The sequence below is a fragment of the Cetorhinus maximus genome, unplaced genomic scaffold (assembly GCF_964194155.1).
Source record: "Cetorhinus maximus unplaced genomic scaffold, sCetMax3.hap1.1 HAP1_SCAFFOLD_582, whole genome shotgun sequence".
In the NCBI taxonomy this organism is placed as follows: Eukaryota; Metazoa; Chordata; class Chondrichthyes; order Lamniformes; family Cetorhinidae; genus Cetorhinus; species Cetorhinus maximus.
Genome location: NW_027596524.1, coordinates 228,336 through 248,881, shown reverse-complemented (window position 1 = coordinate 248,881; position 20,546 = coordinate 228,336). Strand labels below are relative to the sequence as shown.

General features: G+C 48.1%; 1 protein-coding gene across 1 annotated transcript in view; it reads left to right on the top strand.

The window, feature by feature from the left end:
* The first annotated feature begins 13,965 nt into the window (after positions 1-13,965).
* The window catches only part of LOC144674181 (uncharacterized), a 211,437-nt gene continuing 204,856 nt past the window's right edge, over positions 13,966-20,546 (top strand). Inside the window, exon 1 of the mRNA XM_078535657.1 lies at positions 13,966-14,091. Coding sequence (XP_078391783.1) covers positions 14,089-14,091 — 3 coding nt within the window. The 5' untranslated portion in view covers positions 13,966-14,088. The remainder of the gene's footprint in view (positions 14,092-20,546) is intronic.

Sequence of the window (20,546 nt, the reverse complement as noted above, 5' to 3'; positions counted from 1 at the left end):
GGAGAGAGAGAGATAGAGAAGGATGGAAAGAGAGAGAGTGAGAAGGACAGAGAGAGAGAGAGAGTTAGTGAGAAGGACGGAGAGAGAGAGAGAGTGAGAAGGACGGAGAGAGAGTGAGAAGGACGGAGAGAGAGAGAGTGAGAGAAGGACGGAGAGAGAGAGAGAGTGAGAAGGACGGAGAGAGAGAGAGTGAGAAGGACGGAGAGAGAGAGAGTGAGAAGGACGGAGAGAGAGAGAGAGAGTGAGAAGGACGGAGAGAGAGAGTGAGAAGGACGGAGAGAGAGAGTGAGAAGGACGGAGAGAGAGAGTGAGAAGGACGGAGAGAGAGTGAGAGTGAGAAGGACGGAGAGAGAGAGAGAGAGAGAAGGACGGAGAGAGAGAGAGTGAGAAGGACGGAGAGAGAGAGAGAGAGTGAGAAGGACGGAGAGAGAGAGAGAGAGTGAGAAGGACGGAGAGAGAGAGAGAGAGTGAGAAGGACGGAGAGAGAGAGAGAGAGTGAGAAGGACGGAGAGAGAGAGAGAGAGTTAGTGAGAAGGACGGAGAGAGAGAGTGAGAAGGACGGAGAGAGAGAGTGAGAAGGACGGAGAGAGAGTGAGAAGGACTGAGAGAGAGTGAGAGTGAGAGTGAGAAGGACAGACAGAGAGAGTGAGAAGGACGGAGAGAGAGTGAGAGTGAGAAGGACGGAGAGAGAGTGAGAGTGAGAAGGACAGACAGAGAGTGTGAGAAGGACGGAGAGAGAGTGAGAGTGAGAAGGACGGAGAGAGAGAGTGAGAGTGAGAAGGACGGAGAGAGAGAGAGAGAGTGAGAAGGACGGAGAGAGAGAGAGTGAGAAGGACAGAGAGAGAGAGAGAGAGTGAGAAGGACAGAGAGAGAGAGAGAGTGAGAAGGACGGAGAGAGAGAGAGAGAGAGAGAGAGTGAGAAGGACGGAGAGAGAGAGAGAGTGAGAAGGACGGAGAGAGAGAGAGAGAGAGAGAGAGTGAGAAGGACGGAGAGAGAGAGAGAGAGAGAGAGAGAGTGAGAAGGACGGAGAGAGAGAGAGAGAGTGAGAAGGACGGAGAGAGAGAGAGAGAGTGAGAAGGACGGAGAGAGAGTGAGAAGGACGGAGAGAGAGTGAGAAGGACGGAGAGAGAGTGAGAAGGACGGAGAGAGAGAGAGAGAGAGAGAGAGTGAGAAGGACGGAGAGAGAGAGAGAGAGAGAGTGAGAAGGACGGAGAGAGAGAGAGAGTGAGAAGGACGGAGAGAGAGAGTGAGAAGGACGGAGAGAGGGAGTGAGAAGGACGGAGAGAGGGAGTGAGAAGGCCGGAGAGAGAGAGAGAGAGAGAGAGAGAAGGACAGAGAGAGAGAGAGAGTGAGTAGGACGGAGAGAGAGGGTGAGAAGGCCGGAGAGAGAGAGAGTGAGAAGGACGGAGGGAGAGCGAGTGAGAAGGACGGAGGGGGAACGAGTGAGAAGGACGGAGGGAGAGCGATTGAGAAGGACGGAGGGAGAGCGAGTGAGAAGGACGGAGGGAGAGCGAGTGAGAAGGACGGAGGGAGAGCGATTGAGAAGGACGGAGGGAGAGCGAGTGAGAAGGACGGAGGGAGAGCGAGTGAGAAGGACGGAGGGAGAGCGATTGAGAAGGACGGAGGGAGAGCGAGTGAGAAGGACGGAGGGAGAGCGAGTGAGAAGGACGGAGGGAGAGCGATTGAGAAGGATGGAGGAGAGCGAGTGAGAAGGACGGAGGGAGAGCGAGTGAGAAGGACGGAGGGAGAGCGAGTGAGAAGGACGGAGGGGGAGCGAGTGAGAAGGACGGAGGGAGAGCGAGTGAGAAGGACGGAGGGAGAGCGAGTGAGAAGGACGGAGGGAGAGCGAGTGAGAAGGACGGAGGGAGAGCGAGTGAGAAGGACGGAGGGAGAGCGAGTGAGAAGGACGGAGGGAGAGCGAGTGAGAAGGACGGAGGGAGCGAGGGAGAGAGAAGGACGGAGGGAGAGCGAGAGAGTGAGAAGGACGGAGGGAGATCGGGAGAGTGAGAAGGACGGAGGGAGGGCGAGAGAGTGAGAAGGACGGAGGGAGAGCGAGAGAGTGAGAAGGACGGAGGGAGAGCGAGAGAGTGAGAAGGACGGAGGGAGGGCGAGAGAGTGAGAAGGACGGAGGGAGGGCGAGAGAGTGAGAAGGACGGAGGGAGGGCGAGAGAGTGAGAAGGACGGAGGGAGGGCGAGAGAGTGAGAAGGACGGAGGGAGGGCGAGAGAGTGAGAAGGACGGAGGGAGGGCGAGAGAGTGAGAAGGACGGAGGGAGGGCGAGAGAGTGAGAAGGACGGAGGGAGGGCGAGAGAGTGAGAAGGACGGAGGGAGGGCGAGAGAGTGAGAAGGACGGAGGGAGGGCGAGAGAGTGAGAAGGACGGAGGGAGGGCGAGAGAGTGAGAAGGACGGAGGGAGAGCGAGAGAGTGAGAAGGACGGAGGGAGAGCGAGAGAGTGAGAAGGACGGAGGGAGAGCGAGAGAGTGAGAAGGACGGAGGGAGAGCGAGAGAGTGAGAAGGACGGAGGGAGAGCGAGAGAGTGAGAAGGACGGAGGGAGAGCGAGAGAGTGAGAAGGACGGAGGGAGAGCGAGAGAGTGAGAAGGACGGAGGGAGAGCGAGAGAGTGAGAAGGACGGAGGGAGTGAGTGTGGGATACGATTAACGAATGATAGTGGGAGGAATAGAGAGAGTGGGATGGATAGAGAGGGTGATGGGTAGAGGGAGATGGAGATGGATAGAAAGGAGGGGGTGAGACGGGAGGGAGAGAGAGGGAGCAAGTGATGGGCAGATAGAGAGGGAAGGGGAGAGAGAGGGGGAGAGAAGGAGTGCAAGAGATGGGAGGGAGTGAGGGAGAGAGTAATGGAAGGATAGAGAGGTAGAGGGATGGGGGAGAGAGGGAGGGATTGCGGGGAAAGAGAGGTATAGAGAGACAGAGAGGGGTTTGTAGAGAGAGAGGGAGGGACAGACAGAGTGAAGGACAGAACAGTGATAATGAGAGGGAGGGAGGGAGGGATAGAGAGGGATTGATGAACATGGGGATTGAGAGTTCGGGATTGATGCCGCTAGAGATGGGGGAAAGAGACAAGGAGATGGTAGAATCAAGGGTATGGGAAAAATAAAAAGGACTACCTGACATGAGGATAGACAGAGAGAGCGATAGGGGAGATGCTGCCTTAGCGGTAATGTCACTGGAATAGTAAGCCTGAGGCCCAGGCTAATGCTCTAGCAGCAAGCGTTCAAATTCCACTGTGGCAGCTCGTGGAATTTAAATTCAGTTAGTAAATCTGGAATATAAAGCTCGTCTCAGTAACAATGACCATGAAACTATCATCGATTGTAGTAAAAACCCATCTGGTTCACTCATGTCCTTTAGGGAAGGAAATCTGCTGTACTTACCCGGTCTGGCCTACATGTGGCTCCAGACCCACAGCAATGTGGTTGATTCTTAACTATCCTCAGATATGGCTGAGCAAACCACTCAGCTCAAGGGGCAGTTAGGGATGGGTAATAGATGCTGGCCTTGCCAGTGGTGCCCACAACCCATCAAAGAATAAAGAAAAATAAATAAAAGAGAGAAAGCAAAATATTGGATAGAGGAATGGAGATTCAGGAATAGAGGATCCATGATGGTAGTGAGATAGAGAGGGAGGATAAGATGATAGTTGATAGTAATTGAGGATTAGAGTGGAGGGGAAGAGGGATATAAAGATGGTGAAGAAGAGACAAAAGATGTGAAAGGAATAAAGACAGAGGGTAACATGTTAGCATGAATCGAAGATTGGCTGGCTGGGAGGAATGAGCAGAGAAGCAGGATAGAACGAGTGGAGTTCCACAGAGCTCTGTGCTGGGGCCTCAACTTTTCACAATTTATATCAATAACTTAGATGAGCGCAAGGAAGGTATGGTAGCTAGATTTGCAGATGACACAAAGATAGGTAGGAAAGTATGTTGTGAACAGGACATCAGGAGGTCGCAGACAGATATAGATAAGGTTGAGTGGGCAAAACTCTGGCAGATGGAGTACAATGTGGGAAAATGTGAAGTTGTTCACTTTGGCAGGAAGAATAAAAAAGCAGAGTATTACTTAAATGGAGAACAGCTGCAGAATTCTGCGGTGCAGAGGGATCTAGGTGCTCTAGCACGAGTCCCAATAAGTTAGTGTGCAGGCACAACAAGTCATTAGGAAGGATCATGGAATGCTATCCTTTATTGCAAGAGGAATTGAACATGAACGTAAGGAGGTTCTGCTTCAGTTACCCAGGGCATTGGGGGACCACATCTCAAATACTGTGTGCAGCTTTGGTCTCCTTATTTAAGGAAGGATGTAAATGCATTGGAGGCGGTTCAGAGGAGGTTTACTAGATTGATGCCTGGAATGAGTGGGTTGTCTTATGAGGAAAGGTTGGACAGACTGGGCTTGTTTCCACTGGAGTTGAGAAGAGTGAGGGGTGATTTGACTGAAGTATATAAGACCCTGAACGGTCTTGACAAGGTGGACGTGGAAAGGATGTTCCCTCTTGTAGGTGAATCCAGACCTAGGGGTGACTGCTTTAGGGGCCCTTTTAGGACAGAGATGAGGAGAATTTTTTTCTGGGAGGGTTGTGTGACTTTGGAACTCAGAAGGTGGTGGAGGTGGGGTGACTGAATATCTTTAAGACAGAGGTAGATAGATTCTTGTTAGGTAAGGGAATCAAAGGTTATTGGGGTGTAGATGGGAATGTGGAAATCGAAACACAAACAGATCAACCATGATCTTATTGAATGGCAGAGCAGGCTCGAGGGGCCGAATGGCCTATTCCTGTTCCTATTTGGTATGTTTGTAAAGGAAGATAGAGGGATAAGAGGATAATGAGATAGCGAGGAGGAGGAATGGAAGGAGACAGAGGAGTAGAAGGAGGAAAAGAGAGGTTGATGGGGGAAGAGGAATGAAGTGGAATATGGATAGGGTGTAGCAGGATAGGAGTTTGGGAGGATGGAAAGAGTTGGGGATTGGTGGGAGAGAGATAGATGGGGTGGCAATAAATGGGGGATAGAGAAGCGGAGAGTGTGAGATGAGGAAACAAAGAGATGGGAAGAGGGGGATAGATGGAATTGAATAGAGAGATAGACAATGGATTGAAAGATAGATAGGGATAAAAGGGGAGGGAAAGAATGATAAAGAAGATACACTTGAAATGCTTTATGGAGGGATAAGGGATAAAGAGGCAGCGCACTGGAGATGGATAGAGAGATACGCTGATAGAGATACAAGGATGGAGAGAGATGGGTATTGAAGATACGTTGATAGAGGGTGTGAATAGAGAGGTGGATAGGGTGATTGAGATGGAGTGGGAGAGGCAGAGCACACTACCAATGCTGTCCTAGTCTGTCTGAACTGCAGGACTTAGCGGTCGATTTATCTAAGGAAGAGTGTGTAGATAGCCTGGATCATGTTGAGATCAAAAAAGAGGAGGTGTTAGGCGTCTTGAATAATATAAAGGTGGATAAGTCCCCAGGGCCAGGTGGGATCTACCCCAGAGTACTGAGGGAGGCAAGGGAGGAGATTGCTGGGGCCTTGACAGAAATCTTTGTATCCTCACTGGCTACGGGTGAGGTCCCAGAGGACTGGAGAATGGCCAATGTTGTTCCATTGTTTAAGAGTGGTAGCAGGGATAATCCAGGAAATTACAGGCCGGTGAGCCTTACGTCAGTGGTAGGGAAATTATTGGAGAAGATTCTTCGTGACAGGATTTACTACCATTTGGAAGCAAGTGGGCGTATTAGTGTGAGGCAGCATGGTTTTGTGAAGGGGAGGTCGTGTCTCACTAACTTGATCGGGTTTTTCGAGGAAGTGACAAAGATGATCGATGATGGAGGGGCAGTGGATGTTATCTACATGGATTTCAGTAAGGCCTTTGACAAGGTCCCTCATGGCAGACTGGTACAGAAGGTAAAGTCGCACGGGATCAGAGGTGAACTGGCAAGATGGATACAGAATTGGCTTGGTCATAGAAGACAGAGGGTAGCAGTGGAAGGGTGATTTTCTGAATGGAGAGCTGTGACTAGTGGAGTTCTGCAGGGATCAGTGCTGGGACCTTTGCTGTTTGTGGTATACATAAATGATTTGGAGGAAAATGTAACTGGGCTAATTAGTAAGTTTGCAGACGACACTAAGGTTGGAGGAGTTGCAGATAGTGAAGAGGATTGTCAGAGGATACAACGGGATATAGATCGGTTGGAGACTTGGGCGGAGAAATGACAGATGGAGTTTACTCCGGACAAATGCGAGGTAATGCATTTTGGAAGGTCTAATACAGGCAGGAATTACACAGTAAATGGCAGAACCCTTAAGTGCATCGACGGGCAGAGGGATCTGGGTGTACAGGTCCACAGGTCACTGAAAGTGGCAACGCAGGTGGATAAGGTAGTCAGGAAGGCATATGGCATGCTTGCCTTCATTGGCAGGGGTATTGAGTATAAAAGCTGGGAAGTCATGCTGCAGCTGTACAGAACCTTGGTTAGGCCACACTTGGAATATTGCGTGCAATTCTGGTCACCACATTACCAGAAGGATATGGAGGTGTTGGAGAGGGTGCAGAGGAGGTTTACCAGGATGCTGCCTGGTCTGGAGGTTATTAGCTATGAGGAGAGGTTGGAGAAACTCGGATTGTTCTCACTAGAGCGACGGAGATTGAGGGGTGACTTGATAGAAGTTTACAAAATGATGAGTGGCATGGACAGAGTAGATAGAAGCTTTTTCCCAGGGTGGATGAGTCAATTACTAGGGGACATAGATTTAAGGTGAGAGGAGAAAACTATAGAGGAGATGTACGGGGCAAGTTTTTTGCACAGAGGGTAGTGAGTGTCTGGAATTTGCTGCCAGAGGAGGTGGTGGAAGCAGGTACGATAGTGGCGTTTAAGAGGCAGCTTGACAAATACATGAATAGGATGGGAATAGAGGGATATGGACCCCGGAAGTGCAAAATGTTTTAGTTGACGGGCAATATGATGGGCGCAGGCTTGGAGGGCCGAAGGGCCTGTTCCTGTGCTGTACTTTTCTTTGTTCCTGACACACCCTGCAGTGGCCTGTTTATTGGCTGATGAGGAGTGATCTGCACCGATTTCGCTGGTATTGTTTTGGAGCACTTGTTTTGGCCATCAAAAACCAACAGTCGGCTGGAGCGCATTCTGGCCTCCCTAGGCATTTGGTGAGATCCATGGTCACATCATGGACTAAGAGCCCTAGGAAATGATGAGCACTGCTTCCATTACTTTCCCCATTCACAGTCACAGCAGGGTAGAGACCCTGAGTAACTGAGAGTACTGCTTCAATCTTCCCTGTTGCTGGGTTTTGAGGCTATCTGTAACGTTCAGTTGTGTTTTCAAATATGCCACCTCCCAAGAAACGTTCACAGTTTTAAAATGATATTGTTGTTTATGCCTTTGTCACCTCCAGACTCCCCGATTCCAATGCACTCCTAGCTGGTCCCCCACATTCTACCTTCCAGAATCTTGAAGTTATACAAAACCCTGCTTCCTGTGTCTTAACATGCAGCAAACCCCGTTCTCCTATCAGCCCTGTGCTCACTGACCTAGACTGGCTCCCTGTCAAGCAATGTCTTGCTATTAAAATTCTCATTCTTATTTAGGAATCCCTTCCGGGCCTCTATCTCTGTAATCTCCTCCAGTCCCACCAGCCTCCCAGATCTCTGCGCTCCTCTAATTCTGGCCTCTTGTGCACTCCTGGTTTTAATAGCTGCACTATTGGTGACTGTGCCTTCAGCTGCATTTTCCCCAAGCTCTGGAACTCCCTGTCTCCATCTCTCTAGGTCACTTTGCTCTTTTAAGACACTTCTTAAAACCACCTCTTAGACCAAGCTTTTGGTCCTCTGACATAACACCTCTTTATGTGGCTCGGTGTCACACTTTGTATTAAAAGGTTTCCATGAAGCACCTCGGGATGTTTCATTATGTTAAAGACGCTATTTAAATCTAAGCTGTTGTAAATGACACACCTGCTGTTATTACACAATGTGCCCTCGCTTTGTCTCAATCAACTCAAGTATTTTAAAGATCAGAGAAGCAGCCACAGAGAAGGCTGAGCACTGGGGAAGCACCCACTACATGGATATGATGCTGACGTTTAAAACTGCAACTTATTATCTGCCCATTGGCAGTCAAGGTTTTCTTTGCAGCATCCTTTCTCAGTGACCCGATAGTGCTGCACCTCAGTGCAGTTCAAATTCAGCATCGTGGGGAGTAGCTGTTGTTTTTTTCTTGACAGGCTTGAGACTGAATTACAGACAGCTCGCCAGCAGGAATTCCTAGTCTATGAGGTAAACAGCACACAATTCAGTACTGTGAGATTTTTGGTGTATTTTAATGACCCGGATTTGTGAATAAGTTCAAACTTTGCAGGTGGCACCAAACTCTGAATTGAAGCAATGTGGAGATTTCAGGAGGACGTAGTCTGTGGAAATGCCAGATGGCAGGCGCCATATGAAATTTAACGTAGGGAAGTGTGAAGTGAGACATTTTGCAAGGAATGTAGTGCATAATCCAGCACAATACTGATGGAGTGCAGCACTGTTGGAAATGCTGCCTTTCAAATGAGATGTTAAACTGAGGTTCTGTCCGCGCTCTCTGATCCCTTGGCACTACTTCCAAGAAGAGGTGGGGAGTTAAGCCCTGTGTGCTGGCCAATATTTATCCATCAATCCACACCTCAAAAGCAGATTATCTGCTCATTATAATATTGGTCTTTGTGGGAGCTTGCTGTGCACGAATTGGCTGCCGGGTTTCTTATGTTACAACAGTGATTGCCTCCTAAAGTACTTCATTGGCCGTAAAGTGCTTTGGAATGTCCTGAAGTTGTGAAAGGCATTGTGTAAATATGAGTTTATTTCTCTAGGAAGAATGAGGGGAGGTAATGTAAATGGAAAAAAAATTAAAGGCAGTGCAGGAACAGAGAGACATGGGGTTGCACTAACTTTGAAGGTGGCAGGACAGGTTGAGAAAGCTGCTTTAAAAAAAAGCATGTGGGCTCCTTGACTTTATTAGTAGAAGTTGTTATGACCACAACAGATGTTAATTACTAAGCAAACCAAATCCCAGGGGGAAACTTGGCTTCCAGGCCATACCCTTTTTTCTGTATTCTGAAAATGAGAAGAAAACGCACTGATCTCAGCAGTAAGAGGTAACACTTTTGGGATTTTAAAAATTAAAAGTAGAAGCTTTATTACCATGAAGAAAAGAGAACTTAAGTGCACAAGATTACGGTTACACAGTTAAAATTAGTCTTACAGAACATTTCCCCAAAAGACTCCCTACTTGGTCAGACCCACAAGTAAACACCTTCTAGGCAACATTCCCTTATAGATGTTTAACTTTAAAAATCCAGTAATATTACCCAAGGCAAACTACTGTCGCTTTCATAAAGGCATACCACATGACCCCTTAAACACTCTTCCACTCTGCTGTGAAAATCCAAGAGTTCAGGACAAAACTGCTTTTTGCAGCCCAAGATTTTTCTGGTTTGACTGGATGGCTGATTCAAACTGCATCTACTCCTAGTCTAGAGCTGTTTCCAGGTGATCTTCCTCACCCAGCCAACAGCCAATAACTCAACTCTCCACAGTAACTCTAAAATATTCTTCCCCGCCCCCCCCCCCTTTCATCTCAGGTTCCATTCTTCTCACACCTCTTTGAAACTCAAACCCTTCCAAATATACGATCTTTCACGCTTCTATTTGGTCTCTGTTTTCGGGTCAATTAAATGTAATCTACCCTCTTCAGTTTACCCATGGAGCTGCTGTAAGATGCAAAAGTTTCGTCACCTCTGACTCAGTCCTAAATGGGGTACCTAGAGTACACTGAATTAAAGGGATTGGCAGAAGAACCAGAAGTGACGTGGAAAGGATTTTTTTAAACCATAAGTGTTCGTGATTTGGAAAACCACTGCCTGAAAGGTGAGTAAAAACAGGTTCAGTAGCAACTTGCAAAAAGGAATACTTGAAAAGAGAAATGCAGGCCTATGGGGAAAGAGCGGGAGTGTGGGGTGGGGGACGTGAGATAAGTGGATAGCTTTATCAGGGAGGCAGCACAGACATGATGAGCTGAATGGCCTTCTGTGCTGTATCATTCTATGATTATTTATTGTAACATTCAACATTTCAGGTAATGGGACTGGGATCATCATGAGCCACCAGTGCAAACAGAGGGGAAGCAGAAGAAGCATCTTTGAGTCAGGACTGAGAGGACCTCGAGAAAAGTACAGTCCCCTGATCAGCTCTGTGACTTCACACCCTGCAGTGGACACCTCAGTGACAGTTAAAGCCCGTAACGTGGGCCTTAAAGTCAAGCGTAAGAAGACCAGGCGGGAGCTGAACCGTGCCAAATTCGGTAAAGCGACTGAAAAGTGGTCCAAATGCCAGGCAGGCCATGTGGCTCAGAAAGCACGGCTGTCAGGGACATGTCACTGCAAAGCTGCTGGTAACCCTTGGGCAGCTGAACATGCAGCCCCGAAACTGTCCCTCAGCTCGAACTGGGTTATAACCGAAAACCGACTCACTCACCACCTGGGGATATTTAACAAGGAGGTCAAATCTGTCAACATTGAGAGACTTTTGAAGGAGAATCAAACCCATAAGAGCTGGCAAGGTAGCACCAAAGAGCCTACACCTAAACCTGCTGAGGATGCGATGGAGGTCAGGAGTTGTACACCTTTGCAAAGCAAGGAAGCGGATTCCATGGCTTTTGTTGAGCAGCCCAGCTCCTTGACACCCAACCCAAAAGAACGAGGACCACAGCCAGCCACCGAGAGTGGCAGCGAGGGGCAGCTCCCTACCGCAGGGGTTCCTCCCTCCCATGACTTGGAGACTGGCATCCAGGTGCCCAGCGCCACAACAGGGCAGGAGGCAGCTCCTGTCACAGACCTAGCGCAGAAGCTCATCAAAACCCTCCGCACCCACCAGGCGTTCCCTGGCCAAAGCCTAGTGCAGCAGACGCAACAAGAGTTACTGGACCTTCTTGTAGAAAGACACAGAGGGCTGCCACGTAATTTGCTGTCGACACTGAAGGGAGAACGGGAATGTGATATAACGGCCAGCACCATGCATATACCCAGTAAGAGCTGCTTTCAATTTGCCTGGGGGAAGAGAAATACAGTTAAACAGTGAAGAAATGTTCCCACTATAGTTCTCTACTTGGGTAACTTAAAAATCTTTTAGAAACATATCCAAGATAAAGGGATGGAGATGCTGATCAGGAGCTAAAGGGAAATTCCCTTGTGGTGGCAGAGGTACTGAACTGAGGTACTAAATGAGTCATTGGGTCCACCGAGCCGCTGTCAGCTCATTGTACAACAATCCAACCAATCCCATCCCCCTGCTCTATCTCCATAACCCATTCATTCCCCTCAAGCACCCATCCAATTTCCTTTCAAAACCATTGATTGTCTTCTCTTCCATCACCCTTGTAGGCAGCATGTTCCAGGTCATTACCGCTTGCTGAGTCAAAGAAAAAAGTTCTTCCCCACATCCCCTACTTCTCTTACCCAAAGTTTTAGTTCTGTGTCCCCTAAGCTCACGGGAACAGCTCTTCTTCCTCTATCTTAACTAAACCTGTCAAAACCTTGTAAAACTCTATTGAATCTCCCTCAACCTTCTTCGTTCCGAGGGGGAACTACCCCAGCATCTCCTACCCAAGTTAAAATCCCCTCATCCCTGGCGCCAGTCGGGTAAGTCTCCTCTACACCTTCTCAAGGACCCTCACACTCTCCCGAAAGTGTGGTGACCAGAGCTGGGTGCAATACTCCAGTTGTGGCCAAACCAGAGCGTTATAAAGGTTCAGCATCACTTCCTGCTTTTGTACTCAGTACCTATATCTGTGAAGCCCAAGATCCCACATGCTTTGCTAACTACTCTCTCAATATGTACTACTATCCTCAAAGATTTATGTACATGCACCTCCAGGTATCTCTGCCCTTAAGCACTGTTTGGAATCGTGCCATTAAGCCTATGTTGCCTCTCCCTATCCCTTCTGCCAAAATGCATAATTTCACACTTCTCTGTGCTAAATTACATCATGTAAGAACATAGGAAATAGGAGCAGGAATTGACCATTCAGCCTGTAAAGCCTGCTCCGCCATTCAACGTGATCAATGCCGATCTTGGGCTTAAACTCGACTTTCCCGCCCCCTTCCCAAATCCCATGATTTCCCGAGAGACCAAAAATCTGTCTCTCTGCTAATCGTCTGTCCGTTCTCTTCCTCTCTCCACAGATGCTACCTGGCCTGCTGAGTGTTTGCAGCAGTTCTTGTTTTCATTGCCGTTAATAAATCTGTACTGACATTCATTTCTTAGCCCTTCATTTTACAAATGCCAATTACTTTTGTGCCTGGGATTGTTTTTCCTTGGAACAGAGATGGTTGAATAGAGACGTTCAAAGCCCTGAAGGTAAATAAAGAGAAGCTGTTTCCTTGGCTAAAGGGTCAGTAACCAGAGACAGGTTTAAGGGGACTGGCAGAAGAACCAGAGGCGATGTGAGGGAACATTTTTTTTACACACACTGAGTTGTTATCAGCTGGAGCCAGAATCGAGAATAAAAGGGATTTGGATAAATACTTGAAAGGGAAAAAATATGTAGAGCTATGTGCAGGGGTGTGGGAATAATTGGATACTGTGATGTATGGTTACTCGCGATCTGCTCAGAGAATCATTCCGGATTGTTATGACCATGTGAGGAGGAGTAAAAATTACTCCCTTAATTTGCCACCCCAGGTCTGGCTGCAGCAGGGTTATGTAGGGTTATGTGAAGGATTTAGAAAGATGAGGGTGCTTTCTCAATGTCTGTATTGAACCATTTATGTAGTGATTGCAAAGAAACGAGTAGAAATAAAAAAAAGTGGGGAGGGCGCAGTTTTAATTGAGTTAAAATCTACCCAGGTAAAGTTAGCAAAATATTTTTAAAAGATTAACCTGCGCTTCACACATAAACAAACATGTAATTGTTACAAGTTATACTGGAGGTAGTTAGTTTCTTATCGATATTAAAAGTTCAATACTTAAATCTTGAACTCTTTTTACCTTTTGAGTTCTTTGCCGTGGCAGAGATTTTTTCCAGTTTCCTTTAACTTCCAGGAGTTGAGTTGAACTCCATGTCACCGCAATTGCTGGAGATAACTTTTTTAATCTGTCTTTTCCAGAAATCAATGAGTTTTTCACCTAAGGTTCCTTTTAATGGAAATTCACTATCTCTGTGCTGGATTTTTAATCTTTAAACAATAGGGCTTTAACTTGAGGAGTAAGAGAGTAGGAGCTCCTTTACTGCTCCATTGACCGTTTCTCCAGATTACCCTTTGCTTCTGTGTTTAGAGATTTCAAAAATGGTTACTAGTCATGTGACCCTTTCCCCCCCCACAATGATTTCAGAAAGAGTTTGTTTATCTGAAGCCTGAATCTGGCTTTTGTTCTATGGCTTCTAAAGTCATTAGCTTCTGAAGAGGCCATTACCCACATTGATGACCTCCCTCCAGGAAGCTGTTGTTCTAGTAGACTTTGGGTCTCTGCTAGAGAGGTAGTCTTATAAAGATGCAAATGCTATGCACCATTCCTTTTGATGGAGCCTTTTTGAAGTGGATCTTGACACCCTGATGTGTTACCAGGGATATATCCTATGTGCAACATGTTAAGGCATGTCTGCATTGCAATCCATATAGATACTTTCCAGAAAAGTGGTTGCCTTACATCAGGTGACTTGTGGCAGCCACCTTTGCTCAGTGACTTTTCTTGCCTTGAAAATGCCCTTGTTAAATAGTTCAATATAAGTTTCGTCAGCCAATTAAAATTACAGTTGTTATCACTGATGCACAAATCCCATCATTGTGATACAATGATCTCCTGAACATTGTCTTTCTGCACTTCCTGAATAATTGATTGGACCAAATGAATCTCAACAGGGCTCAGGAGGTCCCACGGTACCGGTATTGATCACCCTGATGGAAACACCATCGCAAGAAAACACTCAGCTCCGAGAGATCAACTTATTGAAGAGACCTTCCTGGCCAGGAAGGACAAAGAGGCTTGTGAATTTCTAGTACATTCAACTCCAGTGATGGTAAAGTAAAGCTTGATTTTATGGCGAGATAATAGTGTGGTGAGACGAGAGTGTGATATTCCCCACTACCCTGCTGATGGTCACTGTGTGGTGAGGTAGAGACAGTCTCACTGTGTGATATTCCCCATACCCTGCTGATAGTCACTGTGTGGTGAGGTAGAGACAGTCTCACTGTGTGATATTCCCCATACCCTGCTGATGGTCACTGTGTGGTGAGGTAGAGAAAGTCTCACTGTGTGATATTCCCCAATACCCTGCTGATGGTCACTGTGTGGTGAAGTAGAGACAGTCTCACTGTGTGATATTCCGAATACCCTGCTGATGGTCACTGTGTGGTGAGGTAGAGACAGTCTCACTGGGTGATATTCCCCAATACCCTGCTGATAGTCACTGTGTCGGTTGAGGTAGAGACAGTCTCACTGTGTGATATTCCCCATACCCTGCTGATGGTCACTGTGTGGTGAGGTAGAGACAGTCTCACTGTGTGATATTCCCAATACCCTGCTGATGGTCACTGTGTGGTGACGTAGAGACAGTCTCACTGTGTCATGTTCCCCAATACCCTGCTGATAGTCACTGTGTGGTGAGGGAGAGACAGTCTCACTGTATGATAATCCCAATACCCTGCTGATGGTCACTGTGTGGTGAAGTAGAGACAGTCTCACTGTGTGATATTCCCAATACCCTGGTGATAGTCACTGTGTGGTGAGGTAGAGACAGTCTCACTGTGTGATATTTCCCAATACCCTGCTGATGGTCACTGTGTGGTGAGGTAGATACAGTCTCACTGTGTGATATTCCCAATACCGTTCTGATGGTCACTGTGTGGTGAGGTAGAGACAGTCTCACTGTGTGATATTCCCAATACCCTGCTGATGGTCCCTGTGTGGTGCGGTATTGACAGTCTCACTGTGTGATATTCCCAATACCCTGCTGATGGTCCCTGTGTGGTGAGGTAGAGACAGTCTCGCTTTGTGATATTCCCAAATACCCTGCTGATGGTCACTGTGAGGGGAGGTAGAAACAGTCTCACTGTGTGATATTCCCAATACCCTGCTGATGGTCACTGTGTGGTGAGATAGAGACACTCTCACTGTGTGATATTCCCCATACCCTGCTGATAGTCACTGTGTGGTGAGGTAGTGACAGTCTCACTGTGAGATAATCCCCAATACCTTGCTAATGGTCACTGTGTGGTGAGACAGAGACAGTCTCACTGTGTGATATTCCCCAATACCCTGCTGATGGTCACTGTGTGGTGAGGTAGTGACAGTCTCACTGCGTGATATTCCCCAATACCCTGCTGATGGTTACTGTGTGGTGAGGTAGGGACAGTCTCAGTGTGTGATATTCCCCAATACCCTGCTGATGGTCACTGTGTGGTGAGGTGGAGACAGTCTCACTGCGTGATATTCCCCAATACCCTGCTGATGGTTACTGTGTGGTGAGGTAGGGACAGTCTCAGTGTGTGATATTCCCCAATACCCTGCTGATGGTCACTGTGTGGTGAGGTGGAGACAGTCTCACTGTGTGATATTCCCAATACGCTGCTGATGGTCCCTGTGTGGTAAGGTAGAGACAGTCTCACTGTGTGACATTCCCAATACACTGCTGATAGTCACTGTGTGGTGAAGTAGATACAGTCTCACTGTGTGTTATTCCCAATACCCTGCTGATAGTCACTGTGTGGTGAGGCAGTGACAGTCTCATTGTGTGATATTCCCAATACCCTGCTGATGGTCACTGTGTGGTGAGGTAGAGACAGTCTCACAGTGTGATATCCCCCAATACCCTGCTGATGGTCACTGTGTGGTGAGGCAGAGACAGTCTCACTGTGTGATATTCCCAATACCCTGCTGATGGTCCCTGTGTGGTGATGCGGAGACAGTCTCACTGTGTGATATTCCCAATACCCTGCTGATGGTCCCTGTGTGGTGAGGTAGAGACAGTCTCGCTTTGTGATATTCCCAAATACCCTGCTGATAGTCACTGTGAGGGGAGGTAGAGAAAGTCTCAACGTGTGATATTCCCAATACCCTGCTGATGGTCACTGTGTGGTGAGGCGGAGACAGTCTCACTGTGTGATATTCCCCAATACCCTGCTGATGGTCACTGTGTGGTGAGGCGGAGACAGTCTCACTGTGTAATATTCCCAATACCCTGCTGATGGTCACTTTGTGGTGAGGTAGAGACAGTCTCACTGTGTGATATTCCCAATACCCTGCTGATGGTCACTGTGTGGTGAGGTAGAGACACTCTCACTGTGCTATTCCCCAATACCCTGCTGATGGTCACTGTGTGGTGAGGCAGAGACAGTCTCACTGTGTGATATTCCCCAATACCCTGCTGATGGTCACTGTGTGGTGCGGTATTGACAGTCTCACTGTGTGATGTTCCCAATACACTGCTGCTGGTCACTGTGTGGTGAGGTAGAGACAGTCTCACCGTGTGATATTCCCAACACCCTGTTGATAGTCACTGTGTGGTGAGGTAGACAGTCTCACTGTGTAATATTCCCAATACCCTGCTGATACTCTCTGTGTGGTGAGGCATACACTCTCACTGTGTGATATTCCCAATACCCTGCTGATGGTCACTGTGTGGTGAGATAGTGACAGTCTCATTGTGTGATGTTCCCAATACACTGCTGCTGGTCACTGTGTGGTGAGGTAGAGACAGTCTCACCGTGTGATATTCCCAATACCCTGCTGATAGTCACTGTGTGGTGAGGTAGAGACACTCTCACTGTGTGATATTCCAAATACCCTGTTGATAGTCACTGTGTGGAGAGGCGGAGACAGTCTCACTGTGTGATATTCCCCAATACCCTGATGATGGTCACTGTGTGGTGAGGAAGAGACAGTTTCACCGTGATATTCCCAATACCCTGCTGATGGTCACTGTGTGGTGAGATAGAGACAGTCTCACTGTGCTATTCCCCAATACCCTGCTGATGGTCACTGTGTGGTCAGGTAGTGACAGTCTCACTGTGCTATTCCCCAATACCCTGCTGATGGTCACTGTGTGGTGAGGCAGAGACAGTCTCACTGTGCTATTCCCCAATACCCTGCTGATGGTCACTGTGTGGTGAGGCAGAGACAGTCTCACTGTGTGATATTCCCCAATACACTGCTGCTGGTCACTGTGTGGTGAGGTAGAGACAGTCTCACCGTGTGATATTCCCAACACCCTGTTGATAGTCACTGTGTGGTGAGGTAGACAGTCTCACTGTGTAATATTCCCAATACCCTGCTGATACTCTCTGTGTGGTGAGGCAGACACTCTCACTGTGTGATATTCCCAATACCCTGCTGATGGTCACTGTGTGGTGAGATAGTGACAGTCTCACTGTGTGATGTTCCCAATACACTGCTGCTGGTCACTGTGTGGTGAGGTAGAGACAGTCTCACCGTGTGATATTCCCAATACCCTGCTGATAGTCACTGTGTGGTGAGGTAGAGACACTCTCACTGTGTGATATTCCAAATACCCTGTTGATAGTCACTGTGTGGAGAGGCGGAGACAGTCTCACTGTGTGATATTCCCCAATACCCTGCTGATGGTCACTGTGTGGTGAGGAAGAGACAGTTTCACCGTGATATTCCCAATACCCTGCTGATGGTCACTGTGTGGTGAGATAGAGACAGTCTCACTGTGCTATTCCCCAATACCCTGCTGATGGTCACTGTGTGGTCAGGTAGTGACAGTCTCACTGTGCTATTCCCCAATACCCTTCTGATGGTCATCGTGTGGTGAGGCAGAGACAGTCTCACTGTGTGATATTCCCAATACCCTGCTGATAGTCACTGAGTGGTGAGGGAGAGACAGTCTCACTGTGTGATATTCCCAATACCCTGGTGATGGTCACTGTGTGGTGAGGTAGATACAGTCTCACTGTGTGATATTCCCAATACCCTTCTGATGGTCACTGTGTGGTGAGGTAGAGACAGTCTCACTGTGTGATATTCCCAATACCCTGCTGGTGGTCCCTGTGTGGTGCGGCATTGACAGTCTCACTGTGTGATATTCCCAATACCCTGCTGATGGTCCCTGTGTGGTGAGGTAGAGACAGTCTCACTTTGTGATATTCCCAAATACCCTGCTGATAGTCACTGTGTGGGGAGGTAGAGACAGTCTCACTGTGTGATATTCCCAATACCCTGCTGATGGTCACTGTGTGGTGAGATAGAGACACTCTCAGTGTGTGATATTCCCCAATACCCTGCTGATAGTCACAGTGTGCTGAGGTAGAGACAGTCTCACTGTTTGATATTCCCCAATACCCTGCTGATGGTCACTGTGTGGTGAGACGGAGACAGTCTCACTGTGTGATATTCCCCAATACCCTGCTGATGGTCACTGTGTGGTGAGGCGGAGACAGTCTCACTGTGTGATATTCCCAATCCCCTGCTGATGGTCACTTTGTGGTGAGGTAGAGACAGTCTCACTGTGTGATATTCCCAATACCCTGCTGATGGTCACTGTGTGGTGAGTTAGAGACAGTCTCACTGTGTGATATTCCCAATACCCTGCTGATGGTCACTGTGTGGTGAGGTAGAGACAGTCTTACTGTGCTATACCCCAATACCCTGCTGATAGTCACTGTGTGGTGAGGTAGAGACAGTCTCACTGTGCTATTCCCCAATACCCTGCTGATGGTCACTGTGTGGTGAGGCAGAAACAGTCTCACTGTGTGATATTCCCCAATACCCTGCTGATGGTCACTGTGTGGTGAGATAGTGACAGTCTCACTGTGTGATGTTCCCAATACACTGCTGCTGGTCACTGTGTGGTGAGGTAGAGACAGTCTTACTGTGCTATTCCCCAATACCCTGCTGATAGTCACTGTGTGGTGAGGCAGACACTCTCACTGTGTGATATTCCTAATACCCTGCTGATGGTCACTGTGAGGGAAGGTAGAGACAGTCTCACTGTGTGATATTCCCAATACCCTGCTGATGGACACTGTGTGGTGAGGCGGAGACAGTCTCACTGTGTGATATTCCCCAATACGCTGCTGATGGTCACTGTGTGGTGAGGAACAGACAGTTTCACTGTGATATTCCCAATACCCTGCTGATGACACTGTGTGATGAGATAGAGACAGTCTCACTGTGTGATATTCCCAATACCCTGCTGATGGTCACTGTGTGGTGAGGTAGTGACAGTCTCACTGTTCTATTCCCCAATACCCTGCTGATGGTCACTGTGTGGTGAGGCAGATACAGTCTCACTCTGTGATATTTCCCAATACCCTGCTGAAAGTCACTGTGTGGTGAGGGAGTGACAGTCTCACTGTGTGATATTCCCAATATCCTGCTGATGGTCACTGTGTGGTGAGGTAGATACAGTCTCACTGTGTGATATTCCCAATACCCTTCTGATGGTCACTGTGTGGTGAGGTAGAGGCAGTCTCACTGTGTGATATTCCCCAATACCCTGCTGATGGTCACAGTGTGGTGAGTTCGAGACAGTCTCACTGTGTGATATTCCCCAATACCCTGCTGATGGTCACTGTGTGGTGAGGCAGGGACAGTCTCACTGTTTGATATTCCCAATACCCTGCTGATGGTCACTGTGTGGTTAGGTAGAGACAGTCTCACTGTGTGATGTTCCCAATACCCTGCTGATAGTCACTGTGTGGTGAGGTAGAGACAGTCTCACTGTGTGATATTCCCAATACCCTGCTGATGGTACTGTGTGGTGAGGTAGTGACAGTCTCACTGTGAGATAATCCCCAATACCTTGCTAATGGTCACTGTGTGGTGAGACAGAGACAGTCTCACTGTGTGATATTCCCAATACCCTGCTGATGGTCACTGTGTGGTGAGGTAGTGACAGTCTCAGTGTGTGATATTCCCCAATACCCTGCTGATGGTTACTGTGTGGTGAGGTAGGGACAGTCTCAGTGTGTGATATTCCCCAATACCCTGCTGATGGTCACTGTGTGGTGAGGAAGAGAAAATTTCACTGTGATATTCTCAATACCCTGCTGATGGACACTGTGTGGTGAGATAGAGACAGTCTCACTGTCCTATTCCCCAATACCCTGCTGATGGTCACTGTGTGGTCAGGTAGTGACAGTCTCACTGTGCTATTCCCCAATACCCTGCTGATGGTCACTGTGTGGTGAGGCAGAGACAGTCTCACTGTGTGATATTCCCAATACCCTGCTGATAGTCACTGAGTGGTGAGGGAGAGACAGTCTCACTGTGTGATATTCCCAATACCCTGGTGATGGTCTCTGTGTGGTGAGGTAGATACAGTCTCACTGTGTGATATTCCCAATACCCTTCTGATGGTCACTGTGTGGTGAGGTAGAGACAGTCTCACTGTGTGATATTCCCAATACCCTGCTGATGGTCCCTGTGTGGTGCGGTATTGACAGTCTCACTGTGTGACATTCCCAATACCCTGCTGATGGTCCCTGTGTGGTGAGGTAGAGACAGTCTCAC